The sequence below is a fragment of the Botryllus schlosseri genome, chromosome 12, assembly GCF_051294905.1.
Source record: "Botryllus schlosseri isolate E-star chromosome 12, Bs_hap1, whole genome shotgun sequence".
Classification (NCBI taxonomy): domain Eukaryota; kingdom Metazoa; phylum Chordata; class Ascidiacea; order Stolidobranchia; family Styelidae; genus Botryllus; species Botryllus schlosseri.
The window spans coordinates 17,808,210-17,832,505 of record NC_137247.1 but is presented as its reverse complement, the minus strand read 5'-3'; the positions used below and the strand labels follow the sequence as shown (position 1 = coordinate 17,832,505).

Sequence of the window (24,296 nt, the reverse complement as noted above, 5' to 3'; positions counted from 1 at the left end):
TATTTTTGCGAGACTCATCGTCGTCACCGTCACACGGCTTTTACTTCTTGGATTATTCACGTACCCACTGATCAAACACACTTCACAAAACCAGAATGGAGGAGAAAGCCTTATGCCGCTGGTCGTGCTGTCGTTAGTGTGCGCATCGGTCTGCGTTATCACAGACGTCATTACCGCCCTCCTCATTATGACCAGAATAGTTAACTACGGATTCTTTCCTTCTGCCTTGGGCCGGCTCAACCCGATGGCGAATTTGCGCATGATTGTTGCTGCATTTCCGACGTGGAGAAAAACAATGTTTCCATTTTTCCTGAAAATCCAACCAGTTGTTACCAAAGTTAGCAAGAACTCTTCCCAGCCCCCGCAAGTAAAACCGGATGTGGGATGAGGATGCTGAAAACGCTCTATTCATTTGATATAGAAATTGAATCTTCATAATAATGATTATTATTTTATTGTGATCGTTGTTATGGCTGGACGCGAAATCGAGAATCAGGCTTTGGGTCGAATTGAGTGTTCTAGTATCACTCCGATGATGCCATAGTAATATTTATCTATCGTGAAAAGTTCACATATGTACCAGAGTTGGATCAATTGTAACTTGTAATAGAGCTGAATGTAATTAATTGCATTTTTTCATGTAATTGCAATTGAAGCATTTTTATTTTGTGTAATCGTAATTGTAATTGTAATTTGATCAAAATGTTGCTCAATTGCAATCTCAATTACATTTTCATGGAAACCTGACAATCACAACATAAAATAATCATTTAATAAATCATTTATTCGTCGCACCAGTGAAAATCCGGTACGAACCAGGATGACGACGAGGGGCAGGTAAACAGTCACTACATGTAATGATGAGGCTATAGGCTAATATTGGCTAAATATATTTAAATAGGTGTTCTATGCGTGCTGCGTTATAACTAGATAATTCAGTCACGCAAAACTGTTTCCCATACTTCAGTAGCAACAGAAAACTTTGTGAATTACAATAGAGGCTAAACCAGTGGTTCTCAAACTGGGGGCGTGCCCCCTTGGGCGGCGTGAAACCATCTGAACGGGGCGCGACGCTCCAGTGAGCTGAAATCTTTTCCGTGATTGGCCCGATTCACATCCGTTTTATGGTTATTGCTCGGTGTATAGTCTGAATTTCGTATTGGATAATTCTCTCATCAACAGTCATAACCTTCCATACCATCAAACTATATGTGAAGATTGCTAACTTTCTGGTTTCATTGTGTGCTATGACGATAAGGGCGGCACGAAATATTCACTGTCATAAAGGGGGGCGTGTCTAAAAAAGTTAGAGAACCAGTGGGCTAAACTAAATCTTAGTATTTCAAAAATGGATGAACAGCAAATAAACTCTTCTGAAACCTGTGCTGAACCATTTCCTACACCACGGTCAAAGTCTCTCTGACCAGTACCGAGGCTTGTTGCAACAATAGCAAAAAAAAATTAAAGTTTGCAAACAAGGCTTCATCAAACTTGATCACGCATTTCTAGAGATGTTATCCCAATTTTACCTCCAATCTTGGCCAAATTTACTGGGGCCAGAAACTTTTCACGTCCTAAAATGTTCATCAAATGCAATCTAACAGTTTCCGAGCAAGTGAAAATGTTAATGCGAACCAAAATATTGTAATTCCTAGTTATCAGGAGGATCTTTCCTTTTGCATTTATTTTAATTTTACGCACCTTATCGGTATCATCCTTATCGATGACGCCTCACCAAATACATTTCATTATCCTCACTCAGCTCTGAGTAGCCTAATCGTTTGATTACATTTCATTGACTGTCCTGTAGCCTATTCGCTGTTAGTCGCTCAAACCTTTGGTTCTTAAATGTCGCTTGAAACATTTTCCTTTGCTTGTAGTTTTCAGTACTCATGATTAGGAATAGTTCGAATACGTTCGAGTTTTTTTTTTTTAATTAAAGGGTATTCTACATATCAGGAATGAAACATGAATAGCTTGAGATTGTTGCTAGTTACGTCGCTACGGTTGTCAAAGAACACCTCTTTACTGAATCAATTACCTGTTTAAAAGTAATTGTAATTGTAATTATAATTATAATTAATTACATGTTTAACAATAATTGTAATTGTAATTGTAATTTGATATTTTTAGCATTGAGTAATTGTATTTGCAATGTAATTGAAACATGCAAGGGAGTAATTGTCATTGTAATTGTAATTGAATTAAAATATTGTAATTGATCCAACTCTGATATGTACCTCTTATGCGACCACAAAAATCAATGTCCGGTCAACTCCATTAAGTTATATGCGTATTGTATTGCACTTTTTGACATGCCTGTGGGTTGGCAATGACGTCTCAGAAATGGTATTTCCACTCACGTCCTACATATTCGGGTTGAACTGTATATTCATATAGAAATGAACCCGAATACTTTCGGCTGACACTCGTCAGGGGTAAGAACTGGAAACAGCGTATATCAACAATCGTATTTTAAAATATGACGTCACCAGCATGAAATGTTCAATAAGAGAGCGTCCAATGTACCATTTTTATATGGTACACGAACTCCTTTTGTTTGACACAACCTCGTCTGGTGTATTTTCATAAAAGTCGACTCCAAGGCACGCAAATGAAAGTGTGATCGCCCGCCCCCCTAACGACGCAAAATCTGCCGTCTCGATAATTTTTCGCAGAAGCGGGTTCATCCGACGGATGTTTGCCAATGGCAGAACTTATGGCCTTTGATTGCTCAGTATCAGGCTTGAGGGAATGAGTCAAGTGTGCGATTTTCATCGAGCGTGATGCAAGTGTTTCAATAAATTTAGCGGCATGCTATTTTATGCCATCCTGCAAACGTTTTAGCGTTTTTATCACGTAGCCATAGTGGCACTTAAATTCGTGCATCCCATTACTTTGTCGAAGTGAAGGCACCACGTCTTTACGAGTCGCAGGGAGCAATCGCGTTGTCGTCAAAATCACGCTGGTCTTCACTGTGTCGTAACACTTACTGACCGCAAAATCAATTGCGTTTCAACGCGGGTGGAAATAGGATGGATGTATACATCTTTGGCTGGCTGTGTCAACAAGAGGAGTTCGTGTAACATCTGTTGCCCTACCTGTTGCCCTACCTCACCCAGACATTGCTTCATTGATCATTTGCTACCATCGTTTAATTTTTCTTCTATTTTATTTTTTACTGCTGTAACCTTTTTTTACAGCCAGACTGTTTAGAGTCAAGTGTACCTGTTTGATGCTGGTGTGATCAGACTAGATGACCTTCACTGTCTTATCGATCATTCCTATCTAATACCGAATACTGTGCAAGCATATTTTCTGTACCACCATCACTGGCGTGTGTTATGTATTTTGGTTGGATGAAAATAAAGACTTTCTCTCTCTCTCTCTCTAAACTAGTAGCCTACATTGAACGCTCTATTATTCTAAATTTCATGCTTGTGACATCATATTTTCGAATACGATTGTTGACATATAATATTCTTTCAAATTTTCTACTAGTTGTCGACGATTACCCCTGACTAGTGTCAGCCGAAAATATTCGGGTTCATTTTCTCAGTTATTTCCTTTTTTAATCGTGCTAGGGTTCGGTAATATGTCCTTTTTACCATGAAGCTGTCGTGAGCTATTTCAGACTTGTCGACAACGTGTTCGATCAAGTGTATACACGCCCACCCGATCTACTATTGGACACTCGCGGAACATCGAAACGCATTGGTTTACGTTGGCAAACGATTTAGGCGACGAAACGCGTAGCAATGTCCACGGCCCTGGTTTTCGAATCAAGATTACACAATTACTCCACCCCACGCTCACTCACCCTGAAAACGACAACGGTAGAACATGCTCGAATGCGAATGAGTAGAGCCCCGCGTTTCGCGTTGCAATTACTGACCGAGGTATTGTAACATCTGCAACTGGCCACGCTTGTATATATATGGTGAACTTGACTGTCAAGTTGTTGAGCCCCCACGCTGCATTCGCGATCTTTGGAAGACTGACTCCTTTGTGTCATAGATTGGGTGAAATCCTTTTTCATTGTCGTGTTTATTTTGTGTTTAGGTTTAACTCGTATGTATTTTCTTCTATTTATAGGCTAAGTTTGGATTGTAAAACCAATAAAAACTTTGTCCTGCATAACCAATATTCATCCGCTATATCAGGGGTCTCAAGGGTCACCAACACGCGGCCCAGGGCGGCCTCGCGCGGCCTGCTACCTGATTTGAAATTTCGGAAGAACACTTCGTACAGCATTGTGAAATGATGAAATTGATTTCACTTTAAACGTCTTGTTGTTGTTGTTGTTCAAAGTTAGCTACTCTCCTATGGCCAATATCACTATTCCTCACTATAGCTGATAGGGCTTCGGCGATGGTAATATGATTCGATGGGGGATGAGTTTGAAGTAGCCAAGTCACAAGTTTTTACTCGAGTCAAGTCGAGTCATTGTCAATTCACCACCGAGTCAAGTCCGAGTACAAGTCAACGAGCAGAGGGCCGAGTCATAGTCACGGTATTAAGACTCGAGTCCGAGTCCAAGTCATTGTGCCATTGTGTCGACTGTCGGTTTTCAGTTAAAGCAGGGGTCCCAAACTCAAATTTGCCACAACATCAATAATAATATAATCTGCAAGTAGACCGTATTTGACGGAACCTTGCAGACTGGCATTCCACAAACATCGTGACAATGTAATTTTCTGTTGTGTTATATTCACTATTGGCACGAAAAAAATCATTTTCAAATATTTCAAAAAAATTGTTTTTATGCTGGGCATAATTTGTCAAAATAATGAGTCATAGACACAATGTGAGATGACAAAGGCATCATGATTTCGGAAAGGCTGTCGCGTTATTATATTGCAGCTAGCAAACATGTGACGTGCTACAATTACAGGTAGAATGTTTCAGAATTTACCAAAGATTCATCTGATGTCAGAGCATTTGTGCAGTGTAGCATAATCCGGGTTTATGCATATAGTACCGATAAGTAGGCTCTTGTTCGTGCCATTGCCAAAGTCAAATTAAATCAACGTTAGATCTGCCTTCGATTGGAACAAAACTATAACAAATGAAATAGAACAATCATTGTGTCATAGTAATAGGAGCAGGGATGTGCGGTCAGGGGAGGTAAGTGAGGCACTGCCTCATCTGTCGCCTTTCTGAGTAGAGAAAATTATCAAAACCTTCAATGACTATAAATAATTATTGATATTCACCGTTGACGTCCATGAATAACTGAAATGGAATATTTTCCATCCAACATGACAAATTTTCACATTTCTCGTTAAAAATACAGCGCGAAAGGAGTGGTGAGGCAAAGGGTGAGACAAGGGCGAGTCGTGCCTCACCTGCGACAATGCAATTATATCATAAATAGCTCAGAATTCATAATAACTAGCATCTGTCGAATGCTATTGTAGCACCCATTCCGAAAATCTCAATATTAACCACCTCAGTGCTCTGGAACCCGTTCAAAATCACCCAGGAATGTGAAATTGAGCTTTATTACGTACAATGGCAGTGCAGAGAAACAACAGCTAAGTGAGGCACAATCGAATCTGCCTCAATTATTATTTGCTAACAATCGGACAATCGCAGCACAGTGAAACGCGCTATCGATTTCGGGAACCGACAGTGTTGTATGAATTGTATATAGTAGCGATGGCCAATACGCAGTACGGAGCAAATTCATTCCCTTACTGATGAAGCTGTTATATATTATCCATCAATATAGATACGTTAAATTGTGGTATGTGATAGCTACTTCCATAGCCTGCGTTGTCTTGTTTGTGGCCTTTATAGTGATTTCAACTGCTGTATAGTCATTTAAACCTGGTCGATATTCTATGTTTGATTCCATATCTGCCAATTTCTAGCACGGCCCACTTCTATAGGTTTGTGAAGATCTCCCGGGGGTACAGAACTTCAACATACAATACAATACAATATTGAAATGAGCCCGAATATTTTCGGCGGACTGTCGTCTGAAGGCTCATACTCGGCTGACGATTACCCCTGACGAGTGTCAGACGAAAATACTCGGGTTCATTTCAATATGAATAATGAATATACTATTCAATTCTAGGTTTTTGTAAGACTCATCTTACATATAACGTATAGCAAGCAGTAGCCCAGATAACCTGCTTGTAAGATGGCTAATGTGATAAGAAAAAGGAAGCCAACTTAATTAGCTAACCTTTGTAGGTTTTATATATATTTGCTAATCTTAATCCAAGAAAATCTGCATCCTCAATCAAAATCATGAACCATACCCTGACTTTCCACAGTCTGAATCATGTCTTCAACCGAGTTCGATGTTTATCGAGTGACATATTATGTTTTGCCTTCATATAGGCCAATATCGATCATCGAGAAGGTTCCAAATATCGTCCTCGATAATCGGCCACATCGATAACACTAGTCAACAAAATGAATTTTGTTTCAGGCAGAACATCTGCGAGCCGTTTCTGGGGTTTTTGAGGTTGCTGATTACGAATATCACATTAGTTTTGTCAGACTGGCTCTTTGTCAGAAGATATTTACACCCCTAAAAAGCCCAAAATTACTGTATTTACCCTTAAATATTTCACTTGCAAGGAAGAAAATCGTAGTTTTTTCTAATTTTATACTGCGCATAAATAGATAATTGACTATGAAGAATCCTCATGTCATTCTCAGTCATTCTATCAATATTAACCCTACATGACGCGAAATATTTGTTTGTCAAAAAAGCAGTTAGTGAAGCCTAAAAATTGTACTTTTGCACAACGGAAATACATGTTCTTCTGTACCAATTGGTCATTCTACCAAGATTAAAGAGGAGTACAAAACTATAAAATTTGTCCCTGAAAAGCTTAACTGCAATACTCAAATGCGTCTCACTTCTCTTGAGTGGTAAATCGATAACTTTTCCGCTGAGTCAACAAAGTGGGTATACCTAGTAACCCTATCAAACGAGAAGCTTAAATATGGTATCTGGTATACTCGAATTGGAATGAAAGATTGCAATTTCACATTAGGAAGGAGTTCACTGCATGTAATTTATCCTAAGATGTAGTAAATTTTTAGATGATCACAAAGCACCCAACAACAAACAGTTATTTCAAATTTACATTAGGTGGTGGACGTAAAACTGATCGAATTAATGCCACGTTATTTGCGTATCTAGGTAAATACTTATATACATGACTGGAGTTTATTTATGTACATGATATTTGTGAAAGTATGTAACTATGATAAATATATTACCCCTAAATATAGTGCTGTTGCTGTAGTTTGATTTAAAAGAGTCTTCTGTGTGTAAAAATAACAAGTAGATTGGATTTTTAAACTTTATAGTACGACTGAGCCGATTTTATATCTAGTCGTTGAAAACGGGAGATTTTAGTCAAAATAGCTTGATGGGTTATCTGCATGCACAACACGAGCAAATTTGAAAAAACTAAGGTCATATTCGGAATCAGTGGCCTTCATAACCCCAAAAACCAATCTTACTTTGTCTGCCTGAAAATATGTGTTCACCAGTGTGATCGGCAGACCTATAATCCATGATATACAGCATTTTACTCCATTAGTAGTTTAGAGCGATAACCTTACATCTTGCAGTGACTGTCAGAATAATTTTTACCGACTTTAACGGCATGGGTGCTGAAATATGGTGTCCAGAATACCACAGCTATGGTTGTGAATCATTAGCTTGGAGTCATGGAGACAATGGCCGGTTAGTGCTACCTATAGTGTCCTATATGGTGTGCGTGGGAACAGCGATACTGAACGACTCACTCCATTTGGGTTACGTCATACTTTCCATTTGACTGAAGGCTGCTTTACGGCCATTTTTGACCGGCTTGCCGAGGTTAAATTCCATAAAATGGGTGTCAATGGAAACCTGCTGCTGTACTGATTACGAAAATTTAAATTTTATTTTGTTGATGGTTCTGGAACCCCCAAAATCAGCCTAGGAATTCGGATTGTGATTGAGTTTGGCATTGTGACGCAACAGTACTATCTGGCTCTTTCTTCGTAGCTTCACTCTTGTTTTGCAAGTTGTGTGCTAATTGAATTACGTGTCGACGTCCGCATACATTTCCTTCTATGGCCGCTGGTCGGCCACCCAAGATGCACGCCTACTGGGTTAATCTGTTTAGTTTATCAAACAAGTCCAGAACGTGTCACCCGCCAACTAGTCTGCATGCTTTTTAAAAATTTATATACAGTTCTTTTCGGAAATTCCAACACACGAGAATCTGTAAAGACACACTGCAGTGTGCGGCGGCACACAGTTTGGAAATCACTGTTTTAAGGGATGGTATGATGAGAGGATTTGAGATGACTCGTGTTGAATCGAGTCACTTTGAAAATTTGGATGGCTTCATTCTTGACTTGACTAGAAAAATTTTGAAATGGCTTGATTTTACTGTAGAGAAAATTTGCAGTAACTCGAAATAACTTGACTCCAACACTGCAGTAAAGGTCCACTTAATAGAGTGTTTTTTTGGGAATGTCAGTGTGATTTGCCATGACCAAGTGTAGACCGAGTTTTGCCTCATACTGAATGTGATATCCTACCCCCTGAATAAAATTCATGCAAAATGACTTGTGACGAATATCAATAACTTGGACTAGGACTCGTCATTTAGTGTTTTTAGTTAATTGTTTCATACAGTAAACTGCGAAGAATAACTATTTGTAAGGATTGCTATGCATAATTTTTCTATGCCCGAATATCAATTTTGAGAAGACCTGGACATACTACTTCTGATCAGCTCATGACCATGACCACAGTCCCGATTTTTGTCGTAATATCATCCCAATGTTGCTATAGATTCTTACTGAACACTTGATTGGCAATGGCGTCAACACGGTAGCGTTTTCCTGCGGTGATTTCCTCAATCCTATCAATGTAGGTGAGATGCCAGCAGTATATGAAACTTTATTGAACTGATTATTATCAGAATCAGAAGAATAACAACAAACAACTATATATCGAATTCCCGGAGGGCACCAGCTTTCTTCGAAGTTAACATTAATTAAGCGCGATGAAGCCTCTATATCTATCCACTATACAGTCTAACTATGATGATTGCTCGCTGAGATAAAGCCGTAAGGTTTGTGCAAGTACATTTTGGAAGTACTACATATGAACATTGCCAACTATCCGAGAAAGTGTATAGTTCATAAAAGCAGTCCAACGGAAGTTTTCAATACCATTTTACATCTTGACCAAGTCAACTCTATAATATTAAAATACCGATTTTTCAATAACAGATTGGCTATAGATAGATCGCTAATAGTGCGAGCGTCTAATGAAGACGTATGTAGCACGTGGTATCGTATTAATTAGCTTGTTTTTAGTCACTTTAGGTGACCAGAAGGAGGAGCTGCTCTGCAAAGCTCGGCCTGGCTGTCGCTTGCCGAAATGCGACCCTAGTCAGACTGTGTTTGGTGGATTAAACAAGAACGAATTCCCGATCACGTGTTTCAGAAGCATAGTTCGGCAAGGTGAAGTAACCAGAGCTGAATATGATGAGCTGAAAATAGAATTGTTGAATTTGAAAGCAGGTAAGTAAGTAATGTATTTCAATTAATGTTTTAATCAAATGTGGGAAACGTAGTCACCGATAGTACTCGCATACAGATAGAAGTACAGTTATTTGCAAGTAAGCAAAAACGTAACTATTATAGGTCTAATTTTACTAAAAAATGTGAGTAAGTATTTCAAGTAAATAAAATCTACTTAAGTACGTCGAATAATGGAAGGACTTCATTACTGACCAGTGACCACCACTGGTTGAACGTTAGTCAATATCCGGATAAACTCTACAGTTATAGGGCAGTATACAGGAAATTGAATAGTATATTCAGGGGCAATCGTCAGCAACTAGCAGATAATTCAAAAGAACATCGTATATCAACAATCGTATCACAAAATATGACGTCACCAGCATGAAATGTTGAATACGAGAGCGTTCAATTGTACTATTTTTAGATGTTACACAAGATCTTTTTGTTACCACAGCCTTGACTGGTGTATTTTGATAAAAGTCGATTCCAAGGCACACAAATGAAAATGTGAACGGCCCCTTCCGGCAAAGCGAAATCTGTCGTCTCGCTAATTTTTCGCACAGGCGAAATTATGCAACAAGTGTTTGGCAATTGCTGAAAACAGTCGAGTTCATTTCAATATGAATATACTATTCAATTGTATATTAAAGTTCTGTACCTCTAAGCAGCTGTTCATATAAAGGGAATGTAATTCATCCGTATCGTTCGTTCGTTTATTTAAAAAAAATTCATCAGGTCCAAGCACCACACGATTTCAACAAAATGAAAACACAGTCGACTCCGCTTAATTACTTAATTACGACAAGTTCGTTACACTCACTGTTGGCCGAATTATGCGGGGAAACTGCTTTGCCCAAATTACCCGGAAAAACTATTGTTCGTTACATAGTCATGCGTTAAGTTAGACAGCGCATTGAAAATATTGGTATGTTGCGTATTTAATGAATTGCGGCTGTGCTATTCTGCAGTAGTTGGCACTGATCGCATAAGACGCACAAGAGTTATACCTTCAGCTAAGTTTTAGTGTACAGTACTGCATTTTGATATCAACAGAGTCAAGAATTACTATATATTGTTTACTATATTACTGAAAAAACCACATATATGGGTAACATAGGACAGTATTTCGAGAGCTGTCGACATACTGCTCTACAGTTGAGGTCCGGCATATATAGGGAGCGATATTTATAAATTGAATTATTTTATTTCAGCACTGGATATTACAAAGTCAGAAGTTGCAGATTTAAAGAGAAGAAACTCGGAATTAACAGCAAGTTAGTTGTGAAATAAAATCTTAATTTCATAAATACATGGTTCAATATAGGTAACCATATATGTATTAGGGTTGTTCAGAATAGGAAATTGCCAGGAAACTTCGGTCTTGATCTTCCAAAGTACATAAAAACACATTTTGAGGGGTTTTGGTCATCTTCATCGTGATCTTCCTGCCTCTTGAAACCCACAAAGATCATGGGCCAAATCTCCTAATAATTGAGGATTTCACGGACTGTTTACCTAGCTCTTATTGCAAAACAGTGCTCTGCTGTGATGATTGCCGCTGGGTACATTTAAAAGAGTTTGCAGTTGAAAGCGACTGTCTTAAGCAGTGTCCCTTAAGCTTGGCGCCAGCGCCTCCCAGGGGAGGGGGCGAATTGGCTTTTCAGGGGCACTGACAGTAATCCGCCATCTTGTGGTTATACCATCTACCTTGACTGATGTCTCTCTTTCGTTAATTTGATATCTGGGTTCAAATATTTCAAATAACATTCGTTAGGGTGATTCTCTGGCTCGGACCAAACAATGGCAATTTAAAATTGCAAAGATTTGACTTTGATTTACTTTACAGCGAAGTTTCATTGTCATGCTTGCAGACTATTTGAGGTGCCCGGCATTTAAATTGATTTCGTAAAGTCCCAAATGTATTATTTGTAAGCTGTCATACATTGAATCGCTAAATGTTAATCGTGTACTGGTCACTGATGTAGAAAGAAATCCGGGTCATTGTGGCACTTTTTATGACTAGCTCTAACACTGGCATTTTTATAAAATATGCTTGATACTATGGGTGGTGATAACCCCTGAAAGGTTCAGGTTCGTGTGAACGGGAACTTTTTGGAATGGTTCGGTGTGAACGCGAACGTGAACCTTATGACGTCCCGTAACGTCATTTGCTAATTCCAACCCGACATTTCAGTGAGATGATATATTATGTACACGATACCTAGCAACGACTCAGGTCACATCATGCCACAATGCTGAAGTACATGCTGACTTCACCAAATGTATCAAATGCTAAAATAATTCCATAAGATCAGTATCTTTCGACGCTTTGCCAACAATTGCGACGAGGACTTGCAAGGGAATAAAAGCTTCCGCCGTAACGGTCTAGGCCAGACAGGACAATGTATTCACCGTCTGACTATTGCTACATAGATATTGATTAGAGTGTAAAACTGGTTTCCATACTAGCTACCGATATTACCCCATGAACAAGTTATATGCCCGTCGCATATACGAAACCGTTGTATGTAGGTTACATGGAGAATATAATAGTTACATGGAAATATAATTCAAATATCTGTGGTCAGCTGGGCGGACGCCAGTAGGGCCTATACGACTAAAATAAGGGTCCATAGCGTGACAACTCATATTATCGTAAGATCCCCTGTTTTAGCAGTTTATAACGGTATCTAACCGTCCAGTCATCCCATCATTACCATTAATCTATTGTTTACGAATAACAATGAAGCTAGAAGAACCACTATGATCCGTAATATAATGTAATGTAGTATATTGTGTGTATAGGCTTGATAATTAAGTATTAAAATGAAAATCAAGGGCACGCGTTTTGAGGTAATATTTTGGAATCATTTAACTTGTGCGGCCCGCGAGCGATCTGAAGGTTTGAATCCAGCCAGCGACGAAAGTTGAGTTGGTTCCCATTTAAGCTGTTCGAAGGAATTTTTTATTACAACCTTTTGCCACTCTTGCATTTTCATGTAACTTTTTACTGCAACTTTATCAAGTATTGCGCAAAATGTAAAAATGTGATTTGTAAAAAAATGCTATAAGCTATTTCTAGTATGGTTCTCACTTTGATTTGATGAACAAAGAGCTGTGGGATTGATCAGTTACAACTCAATGCTATCCATGACGCAATGGTGTGGAAGCTAGAAGTTCGATAACCCCAGCCTAGCACGCCAGTGCCTGAACGATATTGTGGTGGAACGCTGGTCCCCTTAACGCAATGTATTTGATACGACGAAATTTCTTAATTAATGGAAGTTCGGACTTTACAACTAGAAATACCGGAGCTTCGAATACGAAGATCTACGAAAAATGTGACTGGCCTCTGGCTACGGCAATGCGTCTGAACCGATATTTTAGTCGTTAAATTCTCAGATTTCGCGGACAGGTCAATCAATTTTTTGGTTGGCCTTACAAGTTTAAAATGAATTGCCTGGGTACTTAAGTTTTGCAAATACATCTACTTTATACAATTACCTCGCGGGCCACTCAAAACCTTCTTCCGGGACACATTCGGCCTGCGGGCCGTGGGTTGACCGAGCCTGATCTAGAATCTGTTAACATTCAGTTTGGAATAGTCAGACAGACATTTGCGGGATGAAGCCCCCCAGAAGTTGCGTGTGTATAGATATGGGGGTGGTCCGTTAAGTTGCGCCTAGCTCTCCAACTCCTGGAGCCATCAGTCACGCACACAAAAGTCATTCAGGCTAAAACATTTTGATACAGTGCCAATTGATTTCATTTATGAAGTGTATTTTCTGCCACAGATTGAATGTAGTTATTATGAAAACAATCTTTGGAACCTGCAATAAATGATAATCCGCCAATGAAGTAAAGCATAATACGGAACCGGCAACAAAATATCGTCGACATCCTATCTACACATTCTTTACAACTAACTCAGTGAGCGAGTCAATTCTACATTGTCGCAACTGCAACAAGCCTGAAAATTGATGACAATGTAGTGGAGGGAGGGTTTGGCAATCCCCAGAACTCCAAATGATTTGCCGCACAGCACGACATATTATAGCCATGTGTTTGCAAAAAAAGTGAAACAGGTGTTTGAAAATGTATAAAGCTCGTAGACGACCCATAATTATTTCGTTAATCATCATAAACACAGTCTTTTATGACAGATTTTATTTATCTTGAATTTTTTCCGCGCTTGGCGCAATTTAATGGGACCTGATTTCTTTCATTATTCATTTAATTCATTATTCATTATTGCTACCCAGTTTCTTCAAATTCGATTAGAATTAGAATTACTGAATTTACAAAAACCTGGAAATTGAATTCGATTTCTAATTAAAAAGAAATACTACAAAACTCAAGTTTGCTTCATATCAAATCAGAGTTCATTTTAGTCAACTTGAGAATTTAAAATGTCTGTCCACCACGCTTGGCTCGTGTTGCAGTACACAGTTCTGCTGTAGCATTTTCAGGAAAACAAGAAATTAATGTCTAGTTTAAATAAGGGCATCGACAAAATTCCCAAATTAGATTATAATTAGACTGCCGACATGCTCTCTCTCTCTAATTAGGCTAATCAGATATGATATGAATGTAATAATTACTGGTTTCCTATACCGAAACCGCCTCATCGTTTCAGAAATATGGGAGGGATGCACCCATTCATATTGCCAGAACGGTGGTACATGTGCCGAAATACAATTTGGTCTACACTGCAATTGTCCACCAGGTTATACGGGCGACAGATGTCAAACAGGTATGTGACTTTTTGCCTGTGATACTAACCCCCATTGGCTCATGCGTTGGCGTTTTGGAAAAATCAATTCTTTATTTGACATTGCTACCGTGCCTTAATTCATTAGATTGGTGATATTACGTGAAGATAGAATACTTTTGAGTGGCTAACTGCTGTAGAAATCTCCAAACGGTAGATTAATTTCACAATGAGATATTCGCGTTTTACTAGGGACATCAGTTGAAAAAATGTCAACAATCAATAGAAGTTTGGACCTTAAAATTAGAAATACCGGAGCTTCGGACTACCTAGAACTACCAAGTGGTTTTCTTAAACAAGTTGTAATATTTCTGATTCAATGGATCCAAAGAGGATAAAAATCAACCCAAAGATGTACAGACGGTGTCAGGGAACATTTTTCATTGCGGTCCCAGTTACTTGCAATATTTTAGACACACTTTTGTGCATAACTTATCCCAGGTCGCCGTTTTATTGGTGCGATATATCATCGTCGTTCAGGTGCGCATTTGGTATTCGAGCACGTTCTTTGAAATTTATGGGTAGGTTCCAGATCCGCTTCAGCCGCATCACCATTATTGGTCCTTGCTAAGATATCACAGAGCTCATTAGCTAGGAGTTGCATATTGTAATCTGGCGATAATCTTGCATATAATCACAGCTCATAGTTACACAAGGAAAGTAATGATCATGATATTATTTTGTTGCATTCGTATTTCTTACGTATAACCAGGACAGTGTCTGCCGCACCCCTCAAACCACCACATTGGGGACGCGAGCTCGAAAGGGGCCCCAAATTATTTCATGAATGAACATAAATTAGAGGGTATTTTTTTGATAGTTTGTACAATTTTTTTCACGCTATGCGTGATTTAGTGATGAACTACTTGTAGAAATAGGCAATTTGGTGTCGACCATTACCGCGCCGCACTGCACCAAGACATATAAAGTTTAGGTCAACATGGGACGCCGAAGAGTGTGTCAAAAAGTTCTGCATCCAGAATACCATGGCTGTAAAGGGCAGCTCTTTTGTTCACCAAAAACGTCGATACGTACATGTCACATTGTCCAATGTCCATGATACTATAATACCTGGTGCCAAATCCTCCTGTCCTAGCAATCTGAACCCCACAGGACAAATGCCATCCAGCAGAGGAAATTTAGCAGTGAAGAAACACTAATTTGAAATCCTCGTCAATATTCCAACGGGCTCCGCCCGAATATAATCATACATTATTAAGGGCCTTAAATTTTCCAAGACAACACCTCAGTCATCTCCGCTGTTAATATGACTAAGTAGAGGGAGAGAGGATGCAATTACCAATGTTTTTTGTTGGAGGGGGGGCTGACGAAGCGCTGTTTCAGTTCTCAGTATAATATTATTTCTCTTGAGGTACTATGCCCGTCGCTGATGTTGAAGAGCATAGCGTTGTAATACTGAAGCAAAGTTTTAAAAACGTGATTGCTTAACTGTGTGGCCTATTTTTAACTCCATTGAATTCTTGCAGCCCTAGAAATTAATGTATAGTTTAAATCAGAGCATCGAAAAAATTCCCAAATTAGATTAGAATTAGACTGCCGACATGCTCTCTCTCTGTAATTAGGCTAATCAGATGTGATATGAATGCAATAATTTACTGGTTTCATGTACCGAAACCGCCTCATCGTTTCAGAAATATGGGAGGGATGCACCCTTTCATATTGCCAGAACGGTGGTACATGTGCCGAGATACAATCTGGTCTACACTGCAATTGTCCACCGAGTTATACGGGCGACAGATGTCAAACAGGTATGTGACTTTTTGCCTGTGATACTAACCCCCATTGGCCCATGCGTTGGCGTTTTGGAAAAGTCAATTCTTTATTTGACATTGCTATACCGTGCCTTAATTCATTAGATTGGCGATATTAAGGGACGATAGAATACTTACTCCACATTCCATTGAATTCTTGCAGCCCGCAGCCTCTACGAAATTTGAAAAGTGGCCCGCGACCCGTTTTGAGTTTGCGACCCCTGCTCTACACTTTCGCAACTGCAACAGGCTTAAAAAATGATGACTGTGTAGTGCAGGGTTCGGCAACCCAGGCACGAGTGCCAAAATTATTTCGTAAATAGAATAAACATAAAATACAGAATTTTCTCACAGATTTTATTCGTCTTGAAGTTTTTCCACGCTTTGCGCCGGAGCCTGATTTAGTTCATGTTTTCCGAATCAGAATATATTTAGAATTATAGCTATTGATATTCTTTAACTTAGATTAGAATTAGAATTACTGAATTTACTAAAACTTGGAAATTTAAGTCGATTTCTAATTAAAAACAAATACAAAATAAGTCAAGTTTACTTCATATCAAATTTGATTTCATTCTCATCAGCATAAGAATGTCAAGAATCTATGCACCACGTTTCGCTCGTTTTACAGTATGCACTTCTGCTGTAGCATTTTCAGGAAAACTAGAAATTGAAGTATGATTGAAATTAGAGCAATGTCAGAAACATCTCCCAAATTAGATTGGAATTAGACAGCCGGCTTTCTCTCTCTAATTAGGCTAATGAGATATGAAATGAATATCTTCATCTAACGGTTTTCTATTTCGAAACCGCCTTATTGTTTCAGAAATATGGGAGGGATGCACCCAGTCATATTGCAAGAACGGCGGAATATGTGGCGAAATGCAGTCTGATCTACACTGTAATTGTCCGCCAAGTTATACGGGCGGCAGATGTCAAACAGGTATCCTAGGTTTTATCTCTGAAACTAACGCTTTTTGGCACATGCGTTGACATTTTGTCAAAATCGATTCTTCAATTCACATTACTCCCGTCCGTTTGGCGCTAGCACGGCGATTTTCAGTGACGATAGAGGATTTTTGAGTAAGCTCACTGCTGTTGAAATATCCAAGCGGTAAATTGATTCTAATGAGATATTTGCCTTTTACCTTAATCGGCACATCAGTTGACAAAATGTAAACAATCACAAAGAATGAAAGTTTTTACTGAACAATTATGGCGCTTATCGCCGATAAGGTCATTTGCGCCCGATCATGAATATTGTCCTTTGCTTGTGGTAAGATTTTTGCGGACTACGCTCAGTCACACTCAGTCACACGTCTCTCAGTCTCTCTTGCACTCGTCCTCGCCAGAGTGAGTTGCCGCCGATGTTCGTTCGCCCGACTTTGCATGTTTCATCTGGGCTTTTCTTACGACACTGAGGTCAGCGATGAGGAGCCCAGATAAACCTCTGACACATAGAAGTAGGTCCGAACCGGGATTCGAACCACTACAATTGGCGTGGTGACACAAAGGTGCATAACCAACTGCGCCACTCGCTTCCCTCGCGACGTAGTAAATAGCCATGACCACAAAGTAATAACCATTTCCAAACGGAAAGTTGTAGGTGCGTCCAGTGAGCCACAGTCTCAATAGAACTTGCATTGTCAGTATATATCACCCAGAAGATAATATTTTCTAAGTAGTTGTGTCGAAAACGTTTCCCTGAGCTCTAACAAGAGCTTTGGAGCCGGAGTCGGAGCAGGAAGCCGGTGCCTCGAAGCCGCCCATTTTCAGCAGAGCTGGAGCTCTATATAAAATTCAGGAGCAGCCGGAGCCGGAACAGGATCCGTTTGTTTCAAAAGTACCTCCGGCGCCGATTTGTTTCACAAGATTGTATGCTACTACTATTGACTGAATTCACATAATATTACGATAAATCGTTCATACAATTGGGAATTGCTCTTTTCTTGGCATCATCTTTTCTAACTAATCATGTCCATGCATGGGCACCAAGAGTGGGTAGGCTAAAAATGTATCAGACGAATATGTTAGCAACGGCAGAGGTTGAAGCGTGACCTTGCTGCACACGTCGATTTGGAGGCGCGCACGCCTCGAAGCACTGTCTCCTCTCAGAACTAAACGAGCAAATGTACGTTCTCTGGTGATGGTTTTTTAATAGTAGCTCGAAATAGGACAGTGTGTTAGTGTGTATGCCTAGTTGCCTAGGAATTGAAATTCATTACAGCGCATGATCGTTCAATCCAGTAACGATTTGCGAAAGTAAAATTTACTTGTTGACGCCAATTGCCCATGTTAGACTGTCCACGCCCATTTTCGGTGAACTCTGGACCAATCTAGCCTACTTGTACATATCGGCTTACTACGCAACGAAATCACGAGTGGTCATATTCTGAGGAGTTATGAAGAGTTATTATAAAGAGTTTGGTTATGGTCGCGTGAATCGCGAAAAAATTTTCAGATGACTTTCGTCATTATTATTAGCAGTGTTACATATTACTATCAAATATTTATCCTTTCTAAGCCCATTCACCGGTAGAGTTGATTATGGGAGTGTTTTAGAAAATTAATGGCAAGTTATAAATGATGACGCATCTTCGGGCGGGCCAATTGGTATTAGTCACTTTGTTGCATGCTGTTATTTCTTGACCTCCCATCAGGATTGTCGGTGTAGTGGAAATATATTGGAATCGCCCAAACGTACCAGAAACAAATTTCTTTTGTGTGGAGCACACGATTCTAATTATCGGGCGCATCATTTTCCGCTACTGATCGCATCTGTACTGCGGGTCTCAGATTGCAAATAACGAATAACGAAGCCGCACTGTATCGCGCCAAGCGCGAAGAAAATTTTCAAGTTTAAATAAAATCTCTAAAAAATTCGGGAGTCATTTCGTAAATTCAATTTGCATTCCGACGGCCACCAACACGTTGAATTACGTTCGACGGCCAAAGGTTGGCCACTCGTGACCTAACGGTTTCCTATTTCGAAACCGTCTTATCGTTTCAGAAATATGGGAGGGGTGCACCCAATCATATTGCCAGAACGGCGGTACATGTGTCGAAATGCAGTCTGGTCTACATTGCAATTGTCCGGCAAGTTATACGGGTGACAGATGTCAAACAGGTATGCTACTGTTTGCCTGTGTAACTAACTCTTATTGGCTTATGCATAGACATTATGTACGAAACCTATTCTTTATTTGACATTACGCCCATGCCTTATGCGCTAGCTCAGCGATATTCAGTGACGATGGACAACTCTTGAGTAATGAGTAGATCACTCCTGTAGTAATTTCCCAACGGTAAATTGATTCCACAATGAGATATTTGAGTTTTACCTTAATCGACACATTTGTTGACAAAATGTCAATAATCAGAAACGATGGAAGATTGGACATAAAAGCCACTGTGTATTCATGATCGCAAAGGGATAGCTATAGGGCGCTTTTTTGACCTAAAAAATCAAATTTTTGACATTTTTTTTACTTCAAAAAACCCAATTTTTACAAATTTTGGCCTCATATATGCAAATTACGTGTTGTTGCACATACTGTTAGAATTCTACTACTTATCTTCATTTCTGGTTGGAACTGTATGTCCTTACGAAAAAACTATATTTTACCGAAATCTCGACCTATGCAGAATTCCAGTAGATACGTCACGCAGTGTGGTGGAAATATAAATGAAATTTGTTCTAGCACAACGAAAGATACTTTCCTACATTCTGGATCCGGCCCGCGAAGGGATTTTGTCCGGCCCGCGGACAGTTTTCCATCTTACATGATAATGTGGCCCGTGGCCCAAGTCTGCCGAGATTCCCCACTACTTGCTTACTACGTAAAATTTTAGTGACTGTATGTTATTATATACGTGTATGCGCATTGCGCAGCGTGCCAGAGTGGAGCTTACGTGTAAGTTCGTCGAAACGAGAAGACTTGCATTATCGGCATTTACAATGTACTCAACCCTAATGTCGTTTGTGGTAATCATGGTATTTGTCGACTACAATGGTCATTTACACCAGGCTGATATTTCTTATTTTTGATTCCGTAACCGCCGACTAGTAGTACGGAACACTTCTAGGCTTTTGTAAGGTACCGCTTATGCCAGGGGGTCGCCAACTCAAAACGGGTCGCGGCCACTTTTCAGATTTCGTAGAGGACGTGGGTCGCATGAATTCAATATCGAGGTTAATTAGGCCACACAGTTGAACAACGACGCTATTACTAAGGGCATTTTATGAAATATTTCAAAAATCTGTGAACTATATTGTTACCAAACAATTTCTTCACCAATATGTCTGTCAAGGTCTCTTATAACACGTGTTAAAATGTTGAAGTTCAACTCTTGTGGGAAACCCAGAAAAAAAGCTGTTGAATTTGACAAATTTGAAAATATAAAATAAAAATAAAAAATTGAAAAAAATATCTTTATCGGCTATAAGTAACTAAGGATGGGTTTAATACTGGATTTTCATGTTTCTCAATTGATTGTTAAAATTTACATTTTACTACAGGATGTTTTGTGGAAATATATGTAAAAGTAATGGCATTGATGGCATATTTATCTAGTTATAAGTACACCGTTCAGTAATTCGATACCGAACAATTCAACAAATTCTGTATACTGTAATACTGGGTAACACACACATATATAGGCTTAAAACCAGTTCAGTAATTCCTTAAATACAGTTATAAGCCATGCAGCAAGGTCTAAAACGGCATTTTCTGTATCATTCCGTTCTGTAAGATGGACGCAATTGTATCGAAGTACAAAAGCGGCTATGAATCCAGCAAGGCCTTGTGTGAGTTCATTGTCAATTGTTACTGAATGGTTCGTCGCTGTTTCACCATAATTTCTGATCCTTGGCATATGGATCAGCTTGGATCAGACGCTCATCTATCCAGGTAACACACTATGAGCAGTGGTTTGGGTTAATAAAGCCAACAATCCTGAGTTTCAACATTCCAACTGGAATGGCTGGATGAAGAGAATCAATGGTAATGATGCAAAACAGCGCGCACAGATCGAGTTCCTTCCAGTTATTGAAGGAGACCCTGATGACCTCAAAACCTTCTTCACCAGTCTTAAAGAGTTCACACAGCGCGTTGGGGTAGCTACAGTGACCGTCGATCTTCCGATTCGACTGAAGGCTATATATATATAATGAAGCAGACACATTTTAACAGTCATTCCAAGGTTGAGTAGTTTTCACCTATTGAAATCTTATCTTGGACCAATTGGTGACAGCATGGAATATTCTGGGCTACTAGATGTAGTCCAGTTGATCTATGCTGGAAGCACAACAACCATCCACATCATGGATGGAGGATGTTTTGACAAGGCAATCCCTCCTCACCTCCTCGTCGATGCAGCTATCTATGAACATACCATGGAAATTGCTTAACTGAGGATAAGCGTGGTGACATGAAGTCCTTCATGGAAAGGTGACTGGTGGGGAAATGGGAGCCAGACACTGTGACCCAGTATTGCGAGTATTCGAGCGAAGGTTTGAAGAAACGTTCAATCGATTCGCAAAAAGAGTAAGAACACCTGCACCCCGATGGAGTAGGCTACCAATACATGGTAGATATGCCCAATGTCTTTATCAGAACCGAGTGACTCGCAGACCACAATGGGAATCTTTCCTGCATTGTTACCAAGATGCCTCACACCTGCAGGCCATCATCAGCGGTTCTCAAACTTTTTTCGGCACGCCCCTTGATAAAAAATTTCGCCCCTCTCTTATCGTCATATCGAAAAGTATTAAAAATAGCAACCAATGTTTGCAACCCCAATGCATTGTTTGGTGGCACTGGAGGTATTATGGCTCAAATATGTAGTTGCAGTTGAATAATTTATTAAACGTAACCATGTGCATGTGCAATGATAACATGTAGCACATAGATATTTTAGCGATTTTGGTGCCTAACCCCTTCTATTACCCCACTTGATCTTAGCTCGAACGGACCTGACCACAACCTAAATCAAAAACCAATGGCAGCTACCCGCATTTACCAGTTACACTTCATTCAGGGACATCTTCTGATTAGTGCAAGATTCGGTATCACTGAAAATCTAGCATCAGTGTGTGGATGGTACGGCGGAATTATGACATTTCAAATCGAAAGGCCTAATTAGGATTATTTCCATTGTTGAAACTGGAGGTTTCAGCACAAATTAAACTCATTCCGAGTTCAAGAAAATCATTTCTCTCAGGCGGCTTCGCGTCGCCCCTCAGATGCCTCCACGACCCCCCACCCCCAGTTTGAGAACCACTGCATTAGAACGTCTGCCGCCCACGTGAACCACGTTGGTGAACCCGCAGAGGAAGAATGAGCAACAGCTTTTCTGGTCACAGATGTTGGGTGCCTAGCTGCCCACCCTCAGTCATCTGATAGATGTCAACTGTCGAATAGAGGAGGACGTCAGTAGACATGTACCCGTTCACAGAGAGCTTATCAAGACACAGATGAAGCGAGATGCAGGGGCCATTGAACTTTTCCTTAAATGGTTTGAAGAAATGAAGCCATTCGTCAACGGTGGATAAAATGGGTTGCTCATGGATTTCTCAACTGGATTCACAATTATACGGTTGATGACGTAGTCGAAATACTGAGGGAGCAGCTGAATTTAGGATGGCCATTGGCCATGCTGATCAATCTGGATGAAAAGTCAGTGACGCCGACTATGGTTGTCATGTCAAAGGTGAAAGCAGGGTTTTAATGACTCGAGTCACGATTTTTTATGACTCGACTTGACTCGAGTCATTTTCTAAAAATACGGATCTGTGTATTGACTCGAACTCTCGAGTCATTGCGCATGACTCGAACCAAGTCATATGACTCGAGACTCAGACGGCCAAGACCAACATTTTCTGGTAATTTCGAAGAATAGTAAAGTAACAAAACTACTGGGATTTCGTCTAATAGTACTTGTACTTGAAAATGCGACCAGAAACTGCTAAAAGTGAGGAAAACTAGTATATTATAAATGCGAACCATTCGATATCACCAAACAGAGTTATAAAAAAGGGGATTTAACATGGCTTTAACTGGAAACTGAGCAGTATCAACACAATGACTTGAACTCGTACTCGAGCCATAATACCATGACTCGGACTCAACCCTCTGCTCGCTGATTTGGACTCGGACATGACTCGGTGGTGAATTGAAAATGAATCGACTTGACTCGAGTCAAAACTATAAAATTGAGATTGACTTGTTACTCGGAGTCTTATGAGTTGGTTACAACCCTGGGCAAAAGCCCTGTCGTCGCAATGAAAATGTCCTAAGGTTTACTAGTAAAACATTCACATTGACTCATTCAAGTTGTTCAAGCGACTGATCATTTTCACCCAGCGGGATATGGATGTTGCGACAAGCTTACAGTATAAGTTCAGTCCTTTCCCGCTGTCCCTGTTCAGCAACAAAAATCAGAAGATGAACAAGGCTCCCAAGGCAAAATGTACGAATACAACCTTGTAGGCCTTAACTGAACCACTTGATTTGACTAATCAACCATGCTGGACCCTCATAATTGATGGTGGATGGCTTCTGTACATGGTGAAGTGGGGTCAACGTCAGACATGACAGGGAATTGGCAACAATTACCCAAGCTACGTGCAGTAGGTAGGGCCGTTGCTTTTAGAATGTCATTGTGGTCTTTGATGGTTACAGCAGTTCACCAAAACACACCACATGTTCTCAAGGAAGACAGCGACAGGAGTGATAAAACCAGAGATACTACCTCTAACAGAGGGTGCAGCTTCATAACGTTCACTCCGCGAGTACCTGCAGACCCGGGATTTGATTCTTTTACAGAACTTGTCTCCGAACCCCAGCGATTACGGATGGACAATAGGCGTGCATAGATATGAGCCTGATGAGCTATTGCAGTTCCGAAGCTATAGTTGTCATAAAGATTGCAACAACCGAATATACAGCTGCAAGAAGAATGAGGTCACGTGCATTTCAGTCTGTGGAATATGTAAAGACCCTATAATGCAATAATTTCATTTACGATGATGTTGAGTCCGAAGAAGGCATAGGCAATGCCTGTTGAAATGTCTGATATTGTGCATGTGAAATAGGCTACCTCTTCAGTGAACATAGCTATGCGAAATAAAGGCGATTTTGTGCATAAATATAAACGTGGGTGTGGCGTTTTTTACAAAGCAGAGCCTG

At 39.9% G+C, this 24,296-nt stretch overlaps 2 protein-coding genes across 4 annotated transcripts in view; one reads left to right on the top strand and one right to left on the bottom strand.

Moving 5' to 3' along the window:
- LOC145451567 (uncharacterized) overlaps positions 1–24,296 on the bottom strand; it is a 321,835-nt gene that overhangs the window by 281,933 nt on the left and 15,606 nt on the right. The gene's annotated exons all lie outside the window — the stretch shown is intronic.
- The window catches only part of LOC145451562 (uncharacterized), a 32,894-nt gene continuing 17,784 nt past the window's right edge, over positions 9,187–24,296 (top strand). The window contains exons 1-6 of one of the 2 annotated variants that reach the window (XM_080329775.1): positions 9,203–9,561; positions 10,776–10,838; positions 14,201–14,317; positions 15,988–16,104; positions 16,934–17,050; positions 19,118–19,234. In XM_080329775.1, the coding sequence (XP_080185901.1) occupies positions 9,306–9,561; positions 10,776–10,838; positions 14,201–14,317; positions 15,988–16,104; positions 16,934–17,050; positions 19,118–19,234 (787 nt within the window). In that variant the 5' untranslated portion in view covers positions 9,203–9,305. Of the gene's footprint in view, positions 9,562–10,775; positions 10,839–14,200; positions 14,318–15,987; positions 16,105–16,933; positions 17,051–19,117; positions 19,235–24,296 lie in introns of both variants that reach the window. The other variant, XM_080329776.1, reaches the window with a different exon arrangement.